Source organism: Acomys minous, assembly GCF_964271855.1.
Source record: "Acomys minous genome assembly, chromosome: 1".
Taxonomy (NCBI): domain Eukaryota; kingdom Metazoa; phylum Chordata; class Mammalia; order Rodentia; family Muridae; genus Acomys; species Acomys minous.
Window position 1 is genome coordinate 50,842,628 of NC_140483.1, and position 19,630 is coordinate 50,862,257.

At 36.9% G+C, this 19,630-nt stretch overlaps 1 protein-coding gene across 5 annotated transcripts in view; it reads right to left on the reverse strand.

Annotated features, from left to right (window-relative positions):
- Positions 1-19,630, reverse strand: part of DENND1B (DENN domain containing 1B) — a 210,436-nt gene that overhangs the window by 60,051 nt on the left and 130,755 nt on the right. For all 5 annotated transcript variants that reach the window (XM_084799269.1, XM_084799271.1, XM_084799268.1 and 2 more), the window contains 2 exons: positions 15,858-15,959; positions 4,299-4,424 (listed from right to left, as the gene is read on the reverse strand). In XM_084799269.1, the coding sequence (XP_084655395.1) occupies positions 4,299-4,424; positions 15,858-15,959 (228 nt within the window). The remainder of the gene's footprint in view (positions 1-4,298; positions 4,425-15,857; positions 15,960-19,630) is intronic.

The following is a 19,630-nucleotide window of genomic DNA, read 5'->3' on the forward strand; positions in this document are numbered from 1 at the left end:
AAGAGAAAAATAGCCCCAGGAAAGGTAATGTTGGAGCCAAGGCTTGAGATGAAATGACAGAGAAGCCTAAAGAGAGGCCTGAGCTGAAAAGTAATAAAGGAAATGATAACCTCAGGGCGAGATCCCACTCACCCCACTAAGTTCCAACTTGTGAAAAGAAAAAAACAAAGACATTTTCTGCTCCTAAAAAGAAACAAAAACAAATAAACAAACAAACAAAAACCAAAGCCGCTATGGATGTGACTCAAGGGTGCCAGGGTTTACCCCAAGATGGTCATCAACCTTGGCAGTGTCCACCACGTGGTTCTAGGCTTTAGAATCATGAAAGATTCAAGCAACTTCTTTTGGGCCCTCCTTGTTACTTAGCTTCTTTGGGTGTGTGGACTATAATATGGTTATCTGTATTATATGTCTAATAATTGCTTATACTGTATATACCATGTGTGTCTTTCTGGCTCTGGGTTACCACACTTGGGATGATCTTTTCTAGTTCCATCCATTTGCCTGCAAATTCCATTATTTCCTTGATTTTAATAGCTAAGTAGTATTGCGCTGTATAAATGTACCACAGTTTCTTTACATATTCTTCAGTTTACAGACACCTAGTTTGTTTCCAGTTTCTGGCTATTATGAATAAAGCTGAGGTGAACATAGCTGGGCAAAGGTCCTTGTATGGTGGAGCACCTTTTGGGTATATGCCTAGGAGTGGTATAGCTGGGTCTTGCCTCCTTTTGCATTGCTTGCCCCGGGCGGGGCTGCCTGGCCTGGCCTCCATGGAATAAGATCCACCCAGTCTTGATGCGACTTAATGTGCTGGAGTGGGTTCACATGGAGGGGGCGCCCCTTTTCTGAGAAGAGGAAGGTAGGAAGTGGTAAGAGGATGAGAGGGGGGAGGAGAGAAGGGAGGAGTCTGTGTTCAGGAAGCGGAAAAAAATCTTACATTTAAAAGAAAGAATTGTGAAAGATAGATGAATAAAGGGGTTATGGAATCTTTGTCCATGGTTAAGAAAAACCACTGAGTCCAGGAATGTGGCATGGGAGTCCCTGAATGGAGGCCCTGAGAGGCCATTGCACGAAGCTATGAGATTCCTTGTCTGTGTTGGAAACCCTAAGATATGACAGGTGCCAGACCCGTGCAACACCTGTCAGCAAAAGCTGAATAGAAGAAGTGGAAACATCAGTATGTTGCGGGGAATAAAGCTGGAAAAGTCTTTTGACATCAGGCATGAAACTACAGAATTTGAAGTTTGTGTTGCTGGGTTTCAGTCTTGCAGTGTTTTCTCACTATGCCCAGATTTCTTCCTTTTGGAATGGTAAGATATATTCTGTGCCACTGTATGTTGGAAGTATGTAATACGATTTCTTTGTTTTATGGTGGGTTAAAGTTAAGAGATTCCCTTTGAGTCTCAGAAGAGACTTACAACTTTTAAATTGTATTGAGTCTGTGGGGATTTTTGAAGTTGACTAAATACTTTTTGCATTATGATATGGCCACAAGCCTATAAGGGCCAGGTAGTGGAATGTGGCAGTTTGAATGAGGATGTCCCCAAAGGCTCACATATTTGAATATCTGGACCCTAGCTGGTAGAAGTGTTTTGGAAGGATTGGAAGGTGTGGCCCTGTAGAAGAAGCTGTGTCACTGGGGACAGGGCACTGAGATGTCAAGACTCATCTAATCCCTACTGTTCTCTCTCGGCCTTACGGCTGTGGATCAAGATGTGGACCGTCAGTTGGTTCTTTGCTCTACCATCATTGGACTCTAATCCTCTAAAGTCATAAGATAAATAAAATTATTTCTCTTATAAGTTGCCTTTGTCTCAGTATTTTGTTACAGGAATAGAAAGGTAACTAGGACAATATCTAACAATGGGTTTTATTTATAATAAGAAAAACAAATTGTTTTCCTTAATAAATATAATTCCTTAAAATAGTAAGAGTTACTCCTCAAGAAGAAAAAACAAAGAAAATTTATCTAAATGTACTGATGATTATTTAAAGGTTAGGTTTTCATTAAAGACTCTTAGAGAATCATAAAGGCATGTAAATAATAATACTTTTCATGGGTCCCAAAATATATTAGAGTAGAAAACCAAGGGAGAAAGTAAGGATGAAGAGAAAATTTATAAGTGAAATAAATAAATTCACAGTAGATGTGACTTATTAACAGGAAAGATACTCTATGATTAGTTAATATATTCAATGGGCACTGGAAATATGGCTTTTGAGATGCTTGGGTTCTGCGTCACAGAAATCTATATACCCCTATGTGCTGAATGAAACACTAATGGATAAATATTGAAGGCTACATTCACTGGCAATTCTTGTTAGTGTTGGGATCCGTCATCTTATCTAGCACCCAACACACTGACAAGCTGAATCCTTTAGAAGCATAATCCTTTACTTTAGCTTATTCATTTCTTCATATTTGAAGTGTCCCATAAATTTTAAAAGTAAAAATTTAGTTTATAAAAACATCAAGTGAAGTAGTATATTCAAGTTTCCTTCCATACTTACTATTTTAAAAGTTGATTTTGATAAATTAAATCTCTAAATAAAAAATGATTTTGTGTTTCAAGCTCACCTGTCTTTGAGTTGAGTAATTTGAATGATAATATACTTAGCTGCATTTAGATGACTGTTTCCATTCTTTCAAAGAAAGAGATACTTACGATTCTGCACAGAACACATATATACTATGGTGTTTACAATATCTACACCACCTTCCAATGTACATTTACTTCAGGAAGACTAGTATGTGCCATGATTGAAATAAGCATCCCCCAGAGGCCAAAATGGTAAAGGCAGAGAGACCTTAGTCTATGAAGAAAATAAAAGATTATGAGAAGACAAGGAAGCCTAGTAGGAGGTTTTCTGTTCATCTGAGACATGCTCTTGATTGGGACATCAAGGTCCCATGCCCATCCTCCTTTTCTCTCCTTCACGCACGTCTCCATCATTGTGTATGAGTTTTATTCACCAATATGGTCCCTATCATCTGGTACTGCCATAACAGGTTCCCAAAAGCAACAGGACCACCTTCCCGTAGGCTTAAACCTCCAAGACTGCAAGGCAAAACAGACCTTTTCTTTTCATAACTGATTTTGGCAGGCATTTTGTTATAGTGACAAACACAACATAAGAACTAAATATGCATGTTTCTTTGAAGACAGGAGGTATATAGTTATCCACTTAAAAACTCCTTCCAATAGCTCAAAAGCCCTTAAAATGTGTAAAAACTACCTGATGGGAATCACTCAGTCAGAAGACTGTTTAAAAAGCATATTACACATTCATGTGTGTTATTTCCTCACAATGTTCAACAGGTTTGCACATCAAATGTGAAGACAGACCAGGAAAGCATAAAAGTTATCTCTTTCCAAATATTCCACAGAGTAAGGGTTAAAAAGCAATCTAACAATGGACTTCTATCAGCAGCAGGCTTCTGTGTTACTTATTAACCCAATGTATTTAACCCTTAAAATGCACACATCTGGGTCAGAAACAGGGCTTTGCCACCAAACCCAAGAACCTGAGGCTAAAATCTGCAGGACTCACATAGTAGATGGAAAGAAATGACACCTTGAAGGTGTCCTCTGACTTCCATGTGAATGCTGTGACACATGCATGCCTCTATGCACACAAAATATTTCCAGCATAGTCATCTGGTTGTGGAATGGTCTTGTAGAAATGTTTCATAAAATCAGCTTAGCAGCTTTAATGAATACTGCAGAGAGAAACAAATGTGCTGACGTCCACCATTTTGGACTAGCTAAATTCTTAGATGTGACTCAATAATTTTAGAGAATTAGAGTAAATGGCAAGATGGGGCAAGATATGCTAAGTAGGCAAGCCCATTTCAGAGTGTGTTATGAACAAGGAACACAGTAAATAATCAAATATCACCACATTTTAAAGTCCTAATTTCCTTACCTTTCACTTTGTACCTGCCCTAACTAAGCTATTTAGTTCTACTGTTTAGTGACTTTCTTGGTGACTTGAAGAAAGTCAGGTAAGTGATTTTAGGTGTTTGAACATAATTTATCAAGTCACTCAAAAGTAAATATTCCACCTCTAGAACTTTACATATGTGACAGGCCAAAGATCATGGAGAATATTTGCTAACGGCAATGAAACAGATGCTGATGAGGTGGAGCAAGAATAAGCTTTGAAGCACATTTTGTTGAGCTTTAAAGGACAACCATGATATTTCCTTCAGCTGTAATATTAAGGTGTTTGCTTTTTCTTGTCTCAGTCTAGGGACTGTGGAAAAACAGAGCAGTGATGAAAGGGATGCTTACAGGCTTGTATCTCAGAGCATCTCTGTAGGAGCCAAACAAAGCTGCCTGTGCCCTCAGGAAGGCCCGAGACACTCCATCTCCCGTGGCTGTGGACTGCTTCTTCAGCTTATTTTTCAAGGCTGAGACCTGCATGGCAGAGAGGAACAGTTAAATTAACACCTCAGAAATTGGTACAGCGAGGTACGAACCCAATCAGCAGGCAAAGCGCAATGTCTGCAGGTCAGCCAAAATCCATCCTCCTCCCAGATAGCTTATCTTTTTAGCTGCGCGGAGCACCTGCTGCTCTGTTAATTGAAACGAGAGCAGGAGAGGATAGCAATGTACTAATGCAAATTGGTTCATGCTCTCTTTTTTTTCCCAAGGCCTCTTGACATAAATAAGCTTTAATTATTTACAGTAAACTGCTTGTGAGGCACTTTTCTGCAGGTTTTTAGCAATTATAACGTGTGTCTACTTGTTTGGAGATAAAGCTGGTTCAGGAGCATTCACTTTTGTTGTGCACTGTTATTTGTTATGAGTGCTTCAAGATCATTTATAATTTTATTTCCTGTTTGATAGTATCATTTGCGTAATTTTCTCTTTTTATCATTAACAGAAAAAAAAAGAGAAGAGATAAATTTGTAGAGACCATATCATGAAGGAAAAATTATTTAATTCTCCTTACACTTAATTCTACATTGTCTCATCTAAATTCCATCACATCCTCCTAAGAAAAACATTCATATTCTCATTTATAAATGAAACAAGTCAGGGCACACGATAGGAGCTAGTCTGCTTTCCCTATGTGGCTACTCTGAGATAAAGTCGTGCACTGTTGCTCAGCACCACGCACTACACTGGAGTTCTATGTCACTGCCACACTGATCAGCAACGGGAACGAAATACCAATGTTTGAAAACAGAAATTTTTTTTCTGGGAACCTGCAAATTTTGAAAAGTTCTTGAATTACTGCAATATTTCATGACTATTCTGTCTTCTAATTCAGAGAGCTATGCACTTTAGAAGTGCTAGGACAGGCGTGTGGGCTGGGTTAAGTGAGCTCATTCTTGGGGCCTTCCTCTTCTGTATTCATTTCATTAACGACTTTCAACTAGAATACAAAACTATAGTCTGTTCACCTGAAAACAGCAGATCCCATATACATTGCTCTTCAATGTTTGAAGTAGAAAAATGTGAGGCTGCATCAGAACCCTATTTTCTTATACAAATGAGAACTAATTAAGAGACAAATTTTAACTGGATTGCTCCCTCAACACAACATATTATCTCTATAAACTACCAGGTAATAAAATAATACCATTTATCCTTTACACACGTGCAGAGGGGAATGTTTTTATTTCTTTATTCAAGTAGTTCTGACTCCTCTTGTAGATGATGATTGTAATTGAAGGGTGAGCCTAATTAACAACTAAACTTTGAATAATGCTAATGAGAAATGAACACAGCACCAGAGGAAAGACCAGCTCTACAGGTGATAAACCTTCACAGTAGTGACATTTTCCAGTGTAAAGTCACAGTTACTGTGATCTCATCAAAGAAACAGACCCCCATTGGGTCCAATTATAACTATAGTTTTGAAAAATTATTGAGTTATGGTATTCATAATCTATGCAGAAAGGCCTTTGTGGTATAGGTCTTCTCCCCATAGCTGTGATCTTTGCAATTTATATCCAAGCTCCACAGATTCAGATAAAAGTTTAGAGTCTAATTCATTTAGCCACAAAGTGCTAAACCAGATCCATTTCAGAGAGAGCTTTTATGATTAAAATCTAACCTCAATTTAGATAATCCACATATTCAAACAATAATGCAGTTCAACACACTACAGATTTATAGTCTTTATTCTGCTTTGAAATGTTATTTTTCTACATTTAAAGAAAAGTAGAGATAAATATCAAAATACATATTCAATTATTAACCTTCCCATAAGATTATGATACAAGGAATATGCTTCCAATGGTTAATACAATTATAAAAACTAAATGAATGTTTTAAAAAACATCTTTTCTACAGAAAATTTGAAGAAAAAAACCCATTTATTTATAAAAGCCATGCCTTGTATCTTGCAAAATAAAGTTCCTCAAGTTGTACTTTTTAGTAAAACTGACAATTCAGTTGTTCATGAATCAAGGAAACAGTACTGTTAGGACAGCCGACACACGCTTATGGAATGGGGAGGTGGCACACACTCCTGCCTTTCCTTCACCATGCCCTGGAATGCACAAAAGCCACCAGAGCTACCCTGGAAAGTAGCCTGAACACCAAGCCCTTTGTGATCAAATGAGGGCACATCCTTTACTTCTCCAGCTAGTCACTTTCTGATTGCTTTGGAGCTCTTTGTAGATATCCAAAATAAAAGAAAGGAAAGAAAAAGGAAAATTCCTGTTCTATAACTATGCTTTCCAAAATGGCAGCCATCAACCATGTGAGCAAATAAATGATCTCGTCCAAGTCCATATGTGCTGCAAATATGAAGCAGACCTCATACCTAGAAAATTCTGCATACAAAGAAACCTCACAGCATGTTTTATGTTCAGTATATTTTGAAACACTGTTTTGAGTATAGCGTTTATTGAAATACATCAGTAAATCAATTTCACCTACTCTTTGAATTTATGAATGAGTTTTCTAGAAGATTTGTGATGGTTGACCTGTTGGCTCCCATTGCGTCTCTCCAGGCAAGTGCTATGGGAAGTGACCATCCTATCTAATACATAGAAATATGTGAGACTTAGATTTCCCAGCAAGAAATGTGCTAATTTTTTTCTATTTTTTTAATATCCAGTACTACACAAAGATTTTTTTTATTTGCTTCTTCTAGACTGCCATAACTGTGACTAGATCTGATTTCCAGGGACCAGAGGGACAGGTGAATTCAAGATTTCTATGAGTGAATATGGATGTTCAATAATAGTCTATCAAAATGAAATTGTTTTTAAAAATCCATTTTAGAAATAAGTACATTAACATAACCCCACTGTGTCACACCTTGTTGTTTTCACTGGCCTTTAGATCACTGCAGTAAATCAACACTGGTTACCATTGCCCTTTGGTGCTAATTAGCTTTTAACAGTTTTTAATCTATAATCTGATGGTGTCTCTTCTGAACTGTTTGCAATATCTGCTCTGGGAAATTGCATTTTCTACTTTAGTTCCAAAGCTTTTACATTTAGGTATGAAATAAATGTACATTTTCCTATTAACTTGTAAAACTTACATTAATATATAACTGAATTCAGAAAAACATCTAGAACTTTGGTCATGGTGCTACTATCACAAATCCTTTTATAGTGAAACAGTAGTAATCAGTTTTTCTTTAGGAAAGTTAGCTTCATGAGCTAACAGCTTATACTACACTTTATTTTTAGATAATTTTCTACACGTAGCTATCTTTTTGATATAGGTAGATTACACAGGTCAAAAATATTCAATGAAAAAAACAAAGAACCTTCAGAAATGAGTATTTTATTTCTCTTCTAAAGTGTTTAGATTCCCTTCATACAAGGAGAATTGGGGCCTCCAAGTAGCCATTCCTAGTGTTAGAAGCAGGATCTTAGCAGTGGGAGTTTACTTCAAAATCAATAATATTGACACCAACTGTCCACGTTTTCCCTCTTAGCACTGAAATGACTGTGAATAAAAAGAGAGACATCTACAAGTAAACAGAGCAAATAGATACAAATAGAGTGCAACAGCATGTGTGCATCATAGCAGGCAAGGAGGGTGGGGTGGGGCAAATCTGCGGGGTGTTTTTCTGAAAAACAGTAGGTTTTTCTCTTCATTTCTACAGCATCATTCTGATAAAGAAAAATAACTGATTTATCTAGATATTCCAATTTTATTTTCAGAATCATGGGAAAAAGAAAGGATGAAAGTGTCCTGTCATGACAGTGACCAGCATGGCATGACAACCCTGTGAGGGTAGGCAGGGCGTGCATACCATGGTTTAGTACCCAGAGACAACTGGGTCACAGACAGCAAAACCAGCACTGCACTGACACACCTAAATACCTAACTACATTGTAAGCATTATTAATAAGTGCTATTCTTACCACGCAACAAGGAAATTTCTCTTTGCAACAAATGGAGACCCTTAGAAAAACCACAGCTGATCAAATGCAGAACTGTGGAGGCTATTCCCTACTGATATAGTTACAAGACAACTCTTGCTCCCAAGGCTCAGAAATCACTGCATAAAAGGGGTCAGAAAGACCGTAAAGGGCAGAGGAACTGGGAGTTTGCTGTGAGATTGTGATCCCTACAAATGTTAGAAGCTATAACCATACAGTCTTGCCAACATGAATGCGTAAACATAATCCTAATATTGACAACACCAATAGATATGCTAAGACAGATAGAGGAAACCCCAATGCCTTAACTCTAGACAAAGAACTTCAGGTAATTAAAAAATGCTAAGAGCAGGAAGAGTGTATTGAATTTTCTAATACCAAGTGGTCATCCCTGGAAATATACACATAGAAGTAACATTATATGGACTGAATAGGTTGTGTTTGTATATTCAGATGTACATACAAGGATACAAGGAGAGAGAGAGAGAGAGAGAGAGAGAGAGAGAGAGAGAGAGAGAGAGAGAGAGAGAGAAACAGAGACAGAGAGACAGAGAGACAGAGAAACACATGTACCAGTGATTTTTCAGAACAGGTATACTTATACTCATTATGTAGGCCATGGATAATAAAAGATACAATGAGTTTAGCTGTGCTATGAAAGGCTTGTGTAAGTTTTTGTGCTGATAAAAATGGTATCTAAGCTTGGCCAAAATTCTTTTCACTTCAGCTTCCTGGTAGCAGAGATAGATGTCAGTCCACAAACATCAGTTCTTATCTTTCGTAATGGAAATGCTAAACTTTGAATAATGCATAGATAACCTAGTTATCTTCTTTGTGCCTTAGTATAGGACCAGGCAAATGGGATATGAACTGAGGGGGGAGGGTGTCCCTTCCCTGGATTTCTCCTTTCTTCAGAAGCAAAGTAGAAGACAAATAATGGAGTTGGTGGCTTCACCCTGGAGTTGATGTCTTATTGTATCTTAAAGACGGAAGTTGCCTCACAGCTCTGAGTTACTATCCTTATTGTACAATAAGTAATTTTAACACTTTAAGTAATTGGATTTTTAAATTTTAGATACTATAATTACAATATCATACCCTTTCCTTTTCTCTCTTCAAACCCTCCCAAATACTCTTCCTTGCTCGCTTTCAAACCTATGGTCTCCTTTTTCATTAATTACTGTTCTATACAATATGTGCTTTCAGGTCTGGCCATTTGGTATTGGCTAAAATAAGTATTTGATTAAGATTGCTGAATCCTCTCTGTTACGGCATCTTAACCTGTACCCTAACTCACTTAAAATAGAAACAAATAGTGTTATACAAAAGAATATGTTAGTTCTATCAAATAAAAAACATAGACTAAACTCTGGCTTCTGTAGTTTCTCATGCTGGTAAACTTAAAATTTAGCACTCAATGAACTGACACATCATAAGGTTCCAGCCAGGTCATGAGGAAACAGTACTATTAAGCCAGAGAAGAACACTGAGCAGTACTATGAAAGGCAATTCCTTGAGGGACCATAGAGATCAACAGTTCATTTTCCCTGCATTTAAGCCTAGAACGGGCCCTATCTCCCTGTCTCAGTCGATGAGGGAGCCATGCCAATCTATTCAACTGCACCTGTTCCTTTTCTTTACAACATTTGTATACTTCTATATTATTAGATGAGCCTTGGTCAAAGTCATGTGTCTTTAAACTGAAACATGTGTTTTCTAATTCAGCACTGTATCACCAGCTCTCAGAATACGGGTACACAGGAGGTGCTTGATAAATACATGCTAAGCCAATGAATGTATCAAAAGTGCATGAAGCAAACAAAACTACCTGTTCCCTGTGTGATTTTACCGTAACTCTAGGTTTCTCAAGCAGAATGTCCATTTATGATGGGCATCAGGATCATAATTCACTTCTAAGTTCACCAAGTCATGCAAGCCAGGTTTAGAACAGTTCTGAAGAAGTGCGCACGGTATTAACACACCTCAATGCTGTCTTCAATATGGGAGAGTCAAGCTTTATAGAACTAGAATAAATGGGAGACTACTTTGAAAGATGAAAATGAAAGTTTGGCTTTCCTTGGCCACTCCTAATTAGCAGTAAGCAAGCAAAGAAGCACACCACTCATGCAGCGCACAGGGAAAGCATTAGAGAGGTGGGGGACATCTTTTAAAACGAAAGGCTTGAGGAAGTCTATGGAATCCATGAGCACTTGCAGACCCTAAAAGTAGCAAACAATTAATCCACTTCATACACGACAAGATAGAAACATGTAAAGAGGACAGTCCCTAAAGCCTGGGCTAACTCTTACTCAACTAGGAGAAAATAAAGATATTAGAAATATTCACAAGGACATGTAAAGTAAGGGGGGGCTCTATTTTTCCCTCTCCTCTTTTTATATTTAAGCCTTGTATATTTAAACTATACAATGAATATAAAAAGAGTAGGGAAAAACAAAATCTCTTATTTTACAAGTGTAAGAAAGCAATCATTTTAAAGAAAATTAGAATGTCCTAACAGTAGAGCTTTTTCCAGTCAGGTGAGAAATAAAATGTTGTATTAAAGAAGAAAAATACATTTTGGATTTCTTTCTTTTTTCCTTTTTTCATTCTGAGAATTAAGCAAAAAGTGTCTTTATATAGTATTTTGGATAGTAGCTACACAGAGATTTTTTAAAAGCAAACTTCTTGTGTCAGGAATGTAAAGAGTGTAATTGTCTTTCTCATCAGTAAGCATCACCCCACACTCATTACTTAGAAAGGACCATAAAGAGTCTGCTAGCGCAGAGCTTTGCATAACTGCAGCCAGAAGTGTGGTAGCCAGGATGCCTATGCACACACCAGGAGTGTGGTAGCCGGATGCCTATGCACACACCAGGAGTGTGGTAGCCAGGATGCCTATGCACACACCAGGAGTGTGGTAGCGGGGATACCTATGCACACACCTCTTCAGGGACAAACTGAAGCCAGGTTTGTTTCCTCAAGTCTATTCTTTTCATGAAATGTTCTCCATCTTACCCTATAAACTAAAGAAAGTTGTCCTATTTTTTCCAGTATGGACCACTGAAAGCATTTGTTAGAGACTTCACTGACCATTCAGCACAATCAGAATTATAGCAGAGCTGTGACAAACCTGGAACTAATATTATATTCTCAGGGGTCTTACCTTCTTTATAACACATACTGTGACATTTAACTTGTTAGAGCTTTCATGTTAAATTAGAGGATCTAGTCAATGAATTAAACATTTATTGATAATATTCACGGACACAAGAGACTAATTTCTATATTTTATAATTTTAAGTTAATTTTAAAAATCCTCTGAAACAGTCCATTCTTTTGTAAACTGATTCTCAAACAAATAAACTCTCTGAAATGTGCCTACTCAGAATTTAATATCAAGTGTGTGTTTGGGGTGACGGCTCTCTAAATCTTCAGCTTCCATTTTGGTGACTCATGAGAATTTTTTATTTTTCTTTTTTCATATTACAACAAATCATTGGCATAGTCCTTCAAAAGATATTTTAAAAATCGGTGTAATAAGTATGAGAATTTACATATGTTTATAATAAGTGCTTCCTATTATTTTAGCAATTTAAAAGGTTTTATACCAAACATAGCTATCCTGTCACACACAGTATGCCCCAGTACAACAGGCTTTAAATTAGCATGGAGAGGGTACACAGTAGATTTTTAATATTTGTGATTTTAATTATACTGATTATTACAGAGGATAACATTTAAATGCAGTAGATACCTTTACAAATCCTTATCACAGAAAGCAATTATTTTCCAACAATAGTAATTGCAAGCTGAAAATACTTTTTAGAAAATAGTGCTGAAAAAATTTAAGTCAAATATATCAGGTTGCTATTCCTTTAACAAGACAGGAACGGCAGGCTGCTTGGGACTGGAACTGTAAATAAGGTATTCATTCCTCTTAAATATCCATCACATTTACTGAGAGGTTCTATGATCCACTATTTGGGGCACAGCTACAGGACAAACCTTATCCACTAAAACTCTAGCTATTAACAGTTGGCTTCCTGTGCCTTAATTTTCTTACTTAAAATAAGGACATGTTCTTTAATGAATTAAAATTATCTAAAGATGGTTACGCAAAAGCCACTTGCCTGTTACAAGGAATATTCTAACACAAGTAGTTCTGTCAGATGTCAGCTCTCAAGAGCTTTCCTCTACAAGACTTCCTTTATAATTACTGATCTTAACATTCCTTTAAGACCATAGTTCCTAAATCATACTATAATTCTAATTATCAGTATAATTTTCCAGCAAGTAAATAGGTTACCTTCTTACTTAATGAATAGTAACACTTTCCAAATTATCATAACATAATAATGACCAAAAAATTAAAATGAACAGTAAAACACAAAATTTTAAATTGCTACATAATTAAATTAAATTTGTCCATAAATATATGGAATGAGAGATCTCAATAGTTCATTTCTGAAATTAAATGAACTCATTTGAAATTTCCCCTGATATATATAATTGAACGCTTTTCCTCCACTCTCATAAACACAGTACAATAACACTAACTTTGATTGATGGCTACTTAGCCCTAAAGTTTCTTTTTTTTATTTCAGTATACTCCAACTACATATGTTTGAGAATGTCTACATGAATATTAATAAAATAAAGTCACAATACATTCATACACAACCTACCAAAGCATGTTTCAATGAGTCACCATCTTTAAAAGTTTTTTTTGTAAAATATTATCACTCCAAATAAAACATTTGCGTTCATTTTGTTTTATTTTGATGATACAAATCTGAAGTGAAATGATGAAATCAAAAGACAAGTGTTCTTGTCAGAAAACAGGAAGAAAGGGTTTTTGGGTTTCTTTTTTAAACCTCCCAAAAGGAAAACAAAGGATTCCTGAAGCATGCTCTGATTTATTTTTCCAATTTTAAATACGTTAAGAGCAGCGGAAGTGCTACTGGCGTGGTAGTATTTCTAACAGTCAATAAATCTAAAATATTATGTGTGAATATTGGAATGAAGCCATTAAGAAGATTACAGCATGCAACGCACCAGAGGGTCCACAGGAGAAAAGGGCTAGTAATTCAGGACAACTGTGACCACTGACCTTTGAGCAGCCGTGGCCACTGGTCAATGTGACACGGTAATAGAGTGCACATGCGCACAGTCACCCAGCCTGTAAGCATAATTTAAATGCTTTGGTGGATGATTTCAAAAGGGCCTCCTTTTAAATCTCAGTTAACTTATTAACTAATCAAACAATGCCAATAGCAATACCTTTCAGGCTTCAAAACTATTTATTAAATGTAAATCACACATAAAAATTGAGTTATTCAGGAATTTGTCAGATCTTACTTGAAACATTTGCATTTTTAAACTCTGTTGTAATACTTAATTACATTTCCTTCAGAGTTCTAAAGGGCAGCCTTGGAAAAACTGATGAAAATTAGAACTTTACTAGACATGCGTTGAACAATCGCCTAAAATATTTTAGAAATTCACCATAACTTTAAAACACCCCTATTCTCAACAATCGGCACTTGTTCTATGTCAGAGCTTTTACCTGCTGACTCCTCAGCTGTCGGCAAGCCTGTGGCCTCCAGACAGCAGCATCTTTGCCATCCGCCTGGGCTACCAGGCAGGGCTCCTTTCACCTTAGCTCACAATGGCAGTTAGCCTAACGTGGTCCTAAGGCAGCTGCATCCTGACTCTTATAACCTCATATTTGCATCTGTGCATCTGTGAATGCTGCTTAGCATCCCTATACATTTAAGTCAATATCTTCACTACAAAACATCTACAAGAGAAGTACTTCTCAGTTAAAAGGAAGTCTCACTATGCTGAGACTTCAAAGGCTCTTCCCACGGACCGAGCCCAGTGGACTACACAGATTTGAATATCATGTAGAGAAAGGCTGGGCTCCTCTCTCTCCTTTGTAGTAAACAACCCTTCCTCCTAAAGATAACAGTAGGAAATGTGCAATACATAAGGAAAATGTTTTGAAAAGCTGTAATTCTATTTTCCTTAGTATTCTCTATCCAGTGAAAATTACATGGATAGATTTCAAAATACATAGTGAATCCCTCCTAGCAGTCTGCAGAATTCCATAATGAAGCATCTGGCTGCATTAGGTTGGCAGACAATATCAGTGTCCACCGGGCTGAGTTTGGATTGCTCACACAGAACAGTTTTACTGCAGTGAGAACACAGTTCAGTTTAACAAACTTGAAGGTCTGGGAATGGTTTGATAAGCAGAAGTAAGCGTGCTTTGACATTGAATTATCATTTTCCTATCACTGGCCATAAGAAAATCTAGGCTAGTGTTAGTTTATTTTTAAAATTGGATATCTTTTAATTTATTTTCTCAAACTTCTTAATAATGGAGAAAATAGAAAAATATATATTGCAAAGTTTACTTTCAATTCTCAAATTTTAATAACCTTGAAAACAATGGAAACATTGAGGGTTTTTTTTAAAAGAAGGAAGTTATTTTAAATTTAGAATTATGTTATAAAGATATTTAAACAGTCACTAAATATGTACAGAAATAGCACTAGTTTGCAATTTTGCCCTAAAGAACATAAAAGCCAAAACTGAAATTTTACAGACTGGTTAATATGAAATACAGAATGTATCCCATTAAAAGCTGAAAATACAACACACACACACACACACACACACACACACACACACACACACACACACACACACACACTCCGCAAGATCAAAGAGCTGAAGAGAACTGGCACTTAATTTATCAGCTTTACAGACAAAAGACAGTTTTCGTCATTTCAAAAGGATCAGTTGTCTTTTATGACAAACTGGGCTTGCAGTTTAATTTACAAATAGAATTCTAAGTAAGCATTCTTTGCTCTGCGAAAGCAGATGACAAACGGTAGGTTTTCATTCTTGTGGCCCTCAGCAGGACAGGAAAGATTAAAATAAAACTGAAATAATTTAGAGAAAACAAATAAATGTTTCAGAAAGTTGAGAGAGATCAAAGCCAGAATTTTCTGACCCCAACTGTACAAGCATTTCTTATTATATTGACCAGTGCCATCAGATCATTAATTAAAAGGAAAAGCGCTGGCAGGTGGCAGGGAAGCAAAAGCCGATAATTGGCCCCTTCTTCTTCTTGCCTTCAAAAACTCTCTCAGTCTTTGGCAAGACACGCCACTAGGCAGACAGGATGCCTACTTTGTAATATAATGATTAAGATGAAATGAAGAGACTTGATGTTTAAAGAAACTCTGCCTAATGAATGCAGCTAGCTTTTTAATTGTGATCCCATTTTTACAATAAGGAATATGGTATTCCATTTAACATTTCAACTGCCGAAAGGTAAAAATATTAAAAATAGAATCCACATTGATTCTTCTTACAACTTGAACACTGACTTTAAAGGTTCAGATACAAAGTGGAAAATAGTAACTTGAGGGCCCAGCAACAAACAGTCTTATTCACCACAGATATCCCTTGGACTTACCACATCACTGGGTAGGTTGCTCAGGTCATTAAATGGTGATTCTAAAGTGTTTGTGTCAACATTTAACACAACCACATCTTCCAATGATTTATTTTTCACTCTCTGTTTAAAAAACACAAATGTGAAAAATCTTATTATATTTTTCTTACAAAATTATGATGAGCTTAGAAACAAAAAAAAATCTTAGTGCATTCATCATGGAAAAATTAAAGAATAAAATTCAATATTATAAAATATTATAAACAACTTCGCTTTCTGAAAAAGAAAATCTGACTGTAATTCATTTTAAAAGATTTGATTAAAAAGCTTGCAATGGAAAATTTCCTCATCTAATATCAAATTAATGTAACTGTCAAAAATTTAGCACAATGAAAACTTGTAAAATAGGTAGAGGTACATAAAGTATAAAAACTGGAGCCTTTATCATTTGGACATCAATCTTATGATATGGTAATTTATTTCCAGCTTCAAATCTTTTTTTGGCGTAAATACGTTGGAGAGACAATTAAAACCCAGCAACCATGACACAGCACTAAACTACATTTCAACTAATGACTATGTTCTTATACTGTCATCGCAATATGATCGATGAGTAGGGTTGAAAGGGAAATGAGAAGATAATGGAGAGAGTACTAATATGTAATTTGCCAATCATGTCCCCACATGAATTTCTATTTCTAAAAATTTCTCAGACTTTCTAGAGTGTAAAATTTAACCATCTACCACACTGGCATATCTTTCCATGTTGTTTGAAAATCTAGTAAAATCGTATCTCAATAAGTTTACAAATAACAGTAAAGTATAAAAAAAAATTTAAGTTGGTATAACTAAAGGGGAAACGCTTATAGTTTGTTTTCTCTGTTCCACATATCTACTTAAATTACTGAATTCTACTGTCGAACACTCCTCAGATGTAACTGATGCCCTCAAGAAATGAAATGCAGCCATGAATCCAGAATTGCACATTCTTACAGGCCCATGCGTGAGAGGTAATAAATAATTTCAGTGCAGCACTTTGAAGTGTCCATCCACACCAGGCACTAAGTGCCTTTATTTAAAGTGCAAGCATCACTATCTTTTTCAGAGCAAAGGCGAGAGCGGAAGAGGGGGGATAGGGAGGGAGGAGGAGGAGAGGAGACAAGAGGGGGAGAGAGGGGGAAAGGAAGGATATGAGCGGGAGGGAAGGGAAGGGAAGGGAGGAGGGGAGGGGAGGAGAGGGAGAGGGAAGGGGAGGGGAGAGGGAAGGAAAGGGGAGAGGAGGAGAGGAGAGGAGAGGAGAGGAGGGGAGGGGAGGGGAGGGGAGGGGAGGGGAGGAGAGGAGGGGAGGGGAGGGGAGGAGAGGAGGGGAGGGGAGGGGAGGGGAGGGGAGGGGGATTGTATCCCTGGCTGCCCTGGAACACCAAGTAGACTAGACCAATCTTGAACTCACAGAGATCCTTCTGCCTCTGCCTCTGCCTCTGCCTCCCAAATGCTGTGATTAAAGGTGTGCTCCACTAGCTAAGTGACTCAATTTTAAACTAGTTTAATCAATTATTTTGTTACAAATTGACTCTGACTAAAGCGCATCTGATCCATTTCGGATTTCAAATCTTTGAGCATTTAGTTGAATGTCAAATCTCCTACAGAAATGATGACCTGGGTGAGGAACTTCTGTGTGTTTAGAAATCAGTGTAGACTGTATTCTCAAGGGACATGGTTCTCACATTTGTCTTGCAAAAGACACTGAACTTACTACACATTCAGAACTAAAGGAAGGCTACCTCTATGTTATTACCAAAAAATCATTTTTCTAATGATATAACTGACATTCTATAGGTATGTCTATAAATACACTCATTTCCTTTCCTTCTCATATATACAAATACAAGGTTTAAATGTATAACTGTATTATCACGTATGTTAACTATATTTAATAAAATTTATAATAAAAAAATATAATTCCGTACTTAGGACATTTTAACTATGTCATAATATGATGACCATTTCACTTTTTTGAGGTGTCTCATGCCAGAAGAACTGATATAATCCAGAAGACTTAAAGCTACTTTTTCCAGTGGGAAATAAGTTTGTCCAAACAGTGTAAAATAAGGAGGATTCTGTGTCACCAAGATGTTTTTGATGACATTAGTACAAAGTCTGAATAACGGTATCAATATGATATGTAGACTTTTTCAATTGCTTTTTAGTTTTTAAGGCAGATAACAATATTAAATTTTGCTCAAGGGACCACTCAATAAAAGCAGGAAAAATCTGTTCATTATTAATGAATAAACTAAAACCCTAATGTTAGGATAAATCTTTAAGTCCCAAGCAGTGGTGCATGCCTGTCATCCCAGCACTCAGAAAGGCAGAGGCAGGTGAATCTCTATGAGTTCAAGGCTAGTCTGGCCTACAAAGTGAGTCTGGGACAGCTAAGGCTACACAAGTGAAATTCTGTCTCAAAAAACAAAACCCGAAAAAGAATAAATCTATATACGGAAAAGGGAGAAAGTGGGTTGGAATTTAACTACCTGAAAAATACTGATACTAGCATTCTATTTTTTTCTCCAAATCATGCGTTAACTGTGTCTTCTCTACCTAGGCATGCAAGACAGCAATGGCACCTCTTCCTCTGTTTCACTTATATGTCATATGTTTGTGGGGTACAAAGAAAACATGAAAATAATAGTTTTTCAGAAAAGTAAGACCACAATGTTGGCCACAGGATGAGAGGCTGGTGGAGAACAGCGAGGTGCTGAAGGTGGCAGTCTCTCTCACGCCCTGGAGATCCAGCCCTTGCACACACTGAGGCTGTGTGCACCGTGTACACTGATGTGCTGTGACGGCCCAGGGCAGCAATCACAGAGGCTTAGGGACAAGAAGCAGCACCGCAGAGTCCTCTCCACATAAAGACAGGCCAAGCTGCCCAGCATCTGCAGCACCTCAGTGTCTCAGCTGCAGACTGAGTCTGCACTTTACCCAGAGGTCTGGGTTTCAGGGACATAAAAGCTGTTTCCCTTATTTCAGAAATAAATTTGTACTTTGAGAAGATGCTATTTCATTATTCTTTACTCACAATTATGCAAATATAAGTGAAATGAAGTTTCTAAGAACATTAATTTCATGTTTTGGAACCTTGAGGTTTTTATATGATTAATAGTATTAATCAAGATTGTTAGGACCAAAAAGAGAAGAGCACTTTTTAGATCTACTTTAAAAATAGTTGCAATTACTAAAGAAAGGCAAAGACCTACTCATTTCTGTCTCATGTATTAACTATACACAAATACCTACCTTCAGTTTAAAACATGTTTTGTAAAGTAAAAGCAAAAAGATAAAAATTTTCTTTTAAAACTTTTTGATAGTGACAGAATGAAGAATGAACTATAATCTTACTATAGTTTAATAAAATTGCCAAGTGACTTTTCTTTCAATGTTCATTAGTGTTTTACCTGAACGTATGTCTGTGTGAGGGTGTGAGAAGGCTTGGAACTGGAGGTACAGACAGTTGTGAGGTGCTGTGTGGGTCTGAGAAGTGAAATTGGGTGCTATTAACCACTGAGCCATCTCTCCAGCTCCATATGCACTTGATTTAAAGGAAGTCCAAATGCATCTCCTACCCTGTCAACAAGCTCAGCACTGACTGATAAACAAGAAAAGTGCAGCACACAAAGCTGTGGAAACTCCACACAGTCTAATTATGGCTCTAAATGTCCCATTTCATAAAAAGAACCAACTGAAGGTTAGAATCATCTTTTCCTTCGCTACAGCCTTTTTCAAAAAGTACAAAATCA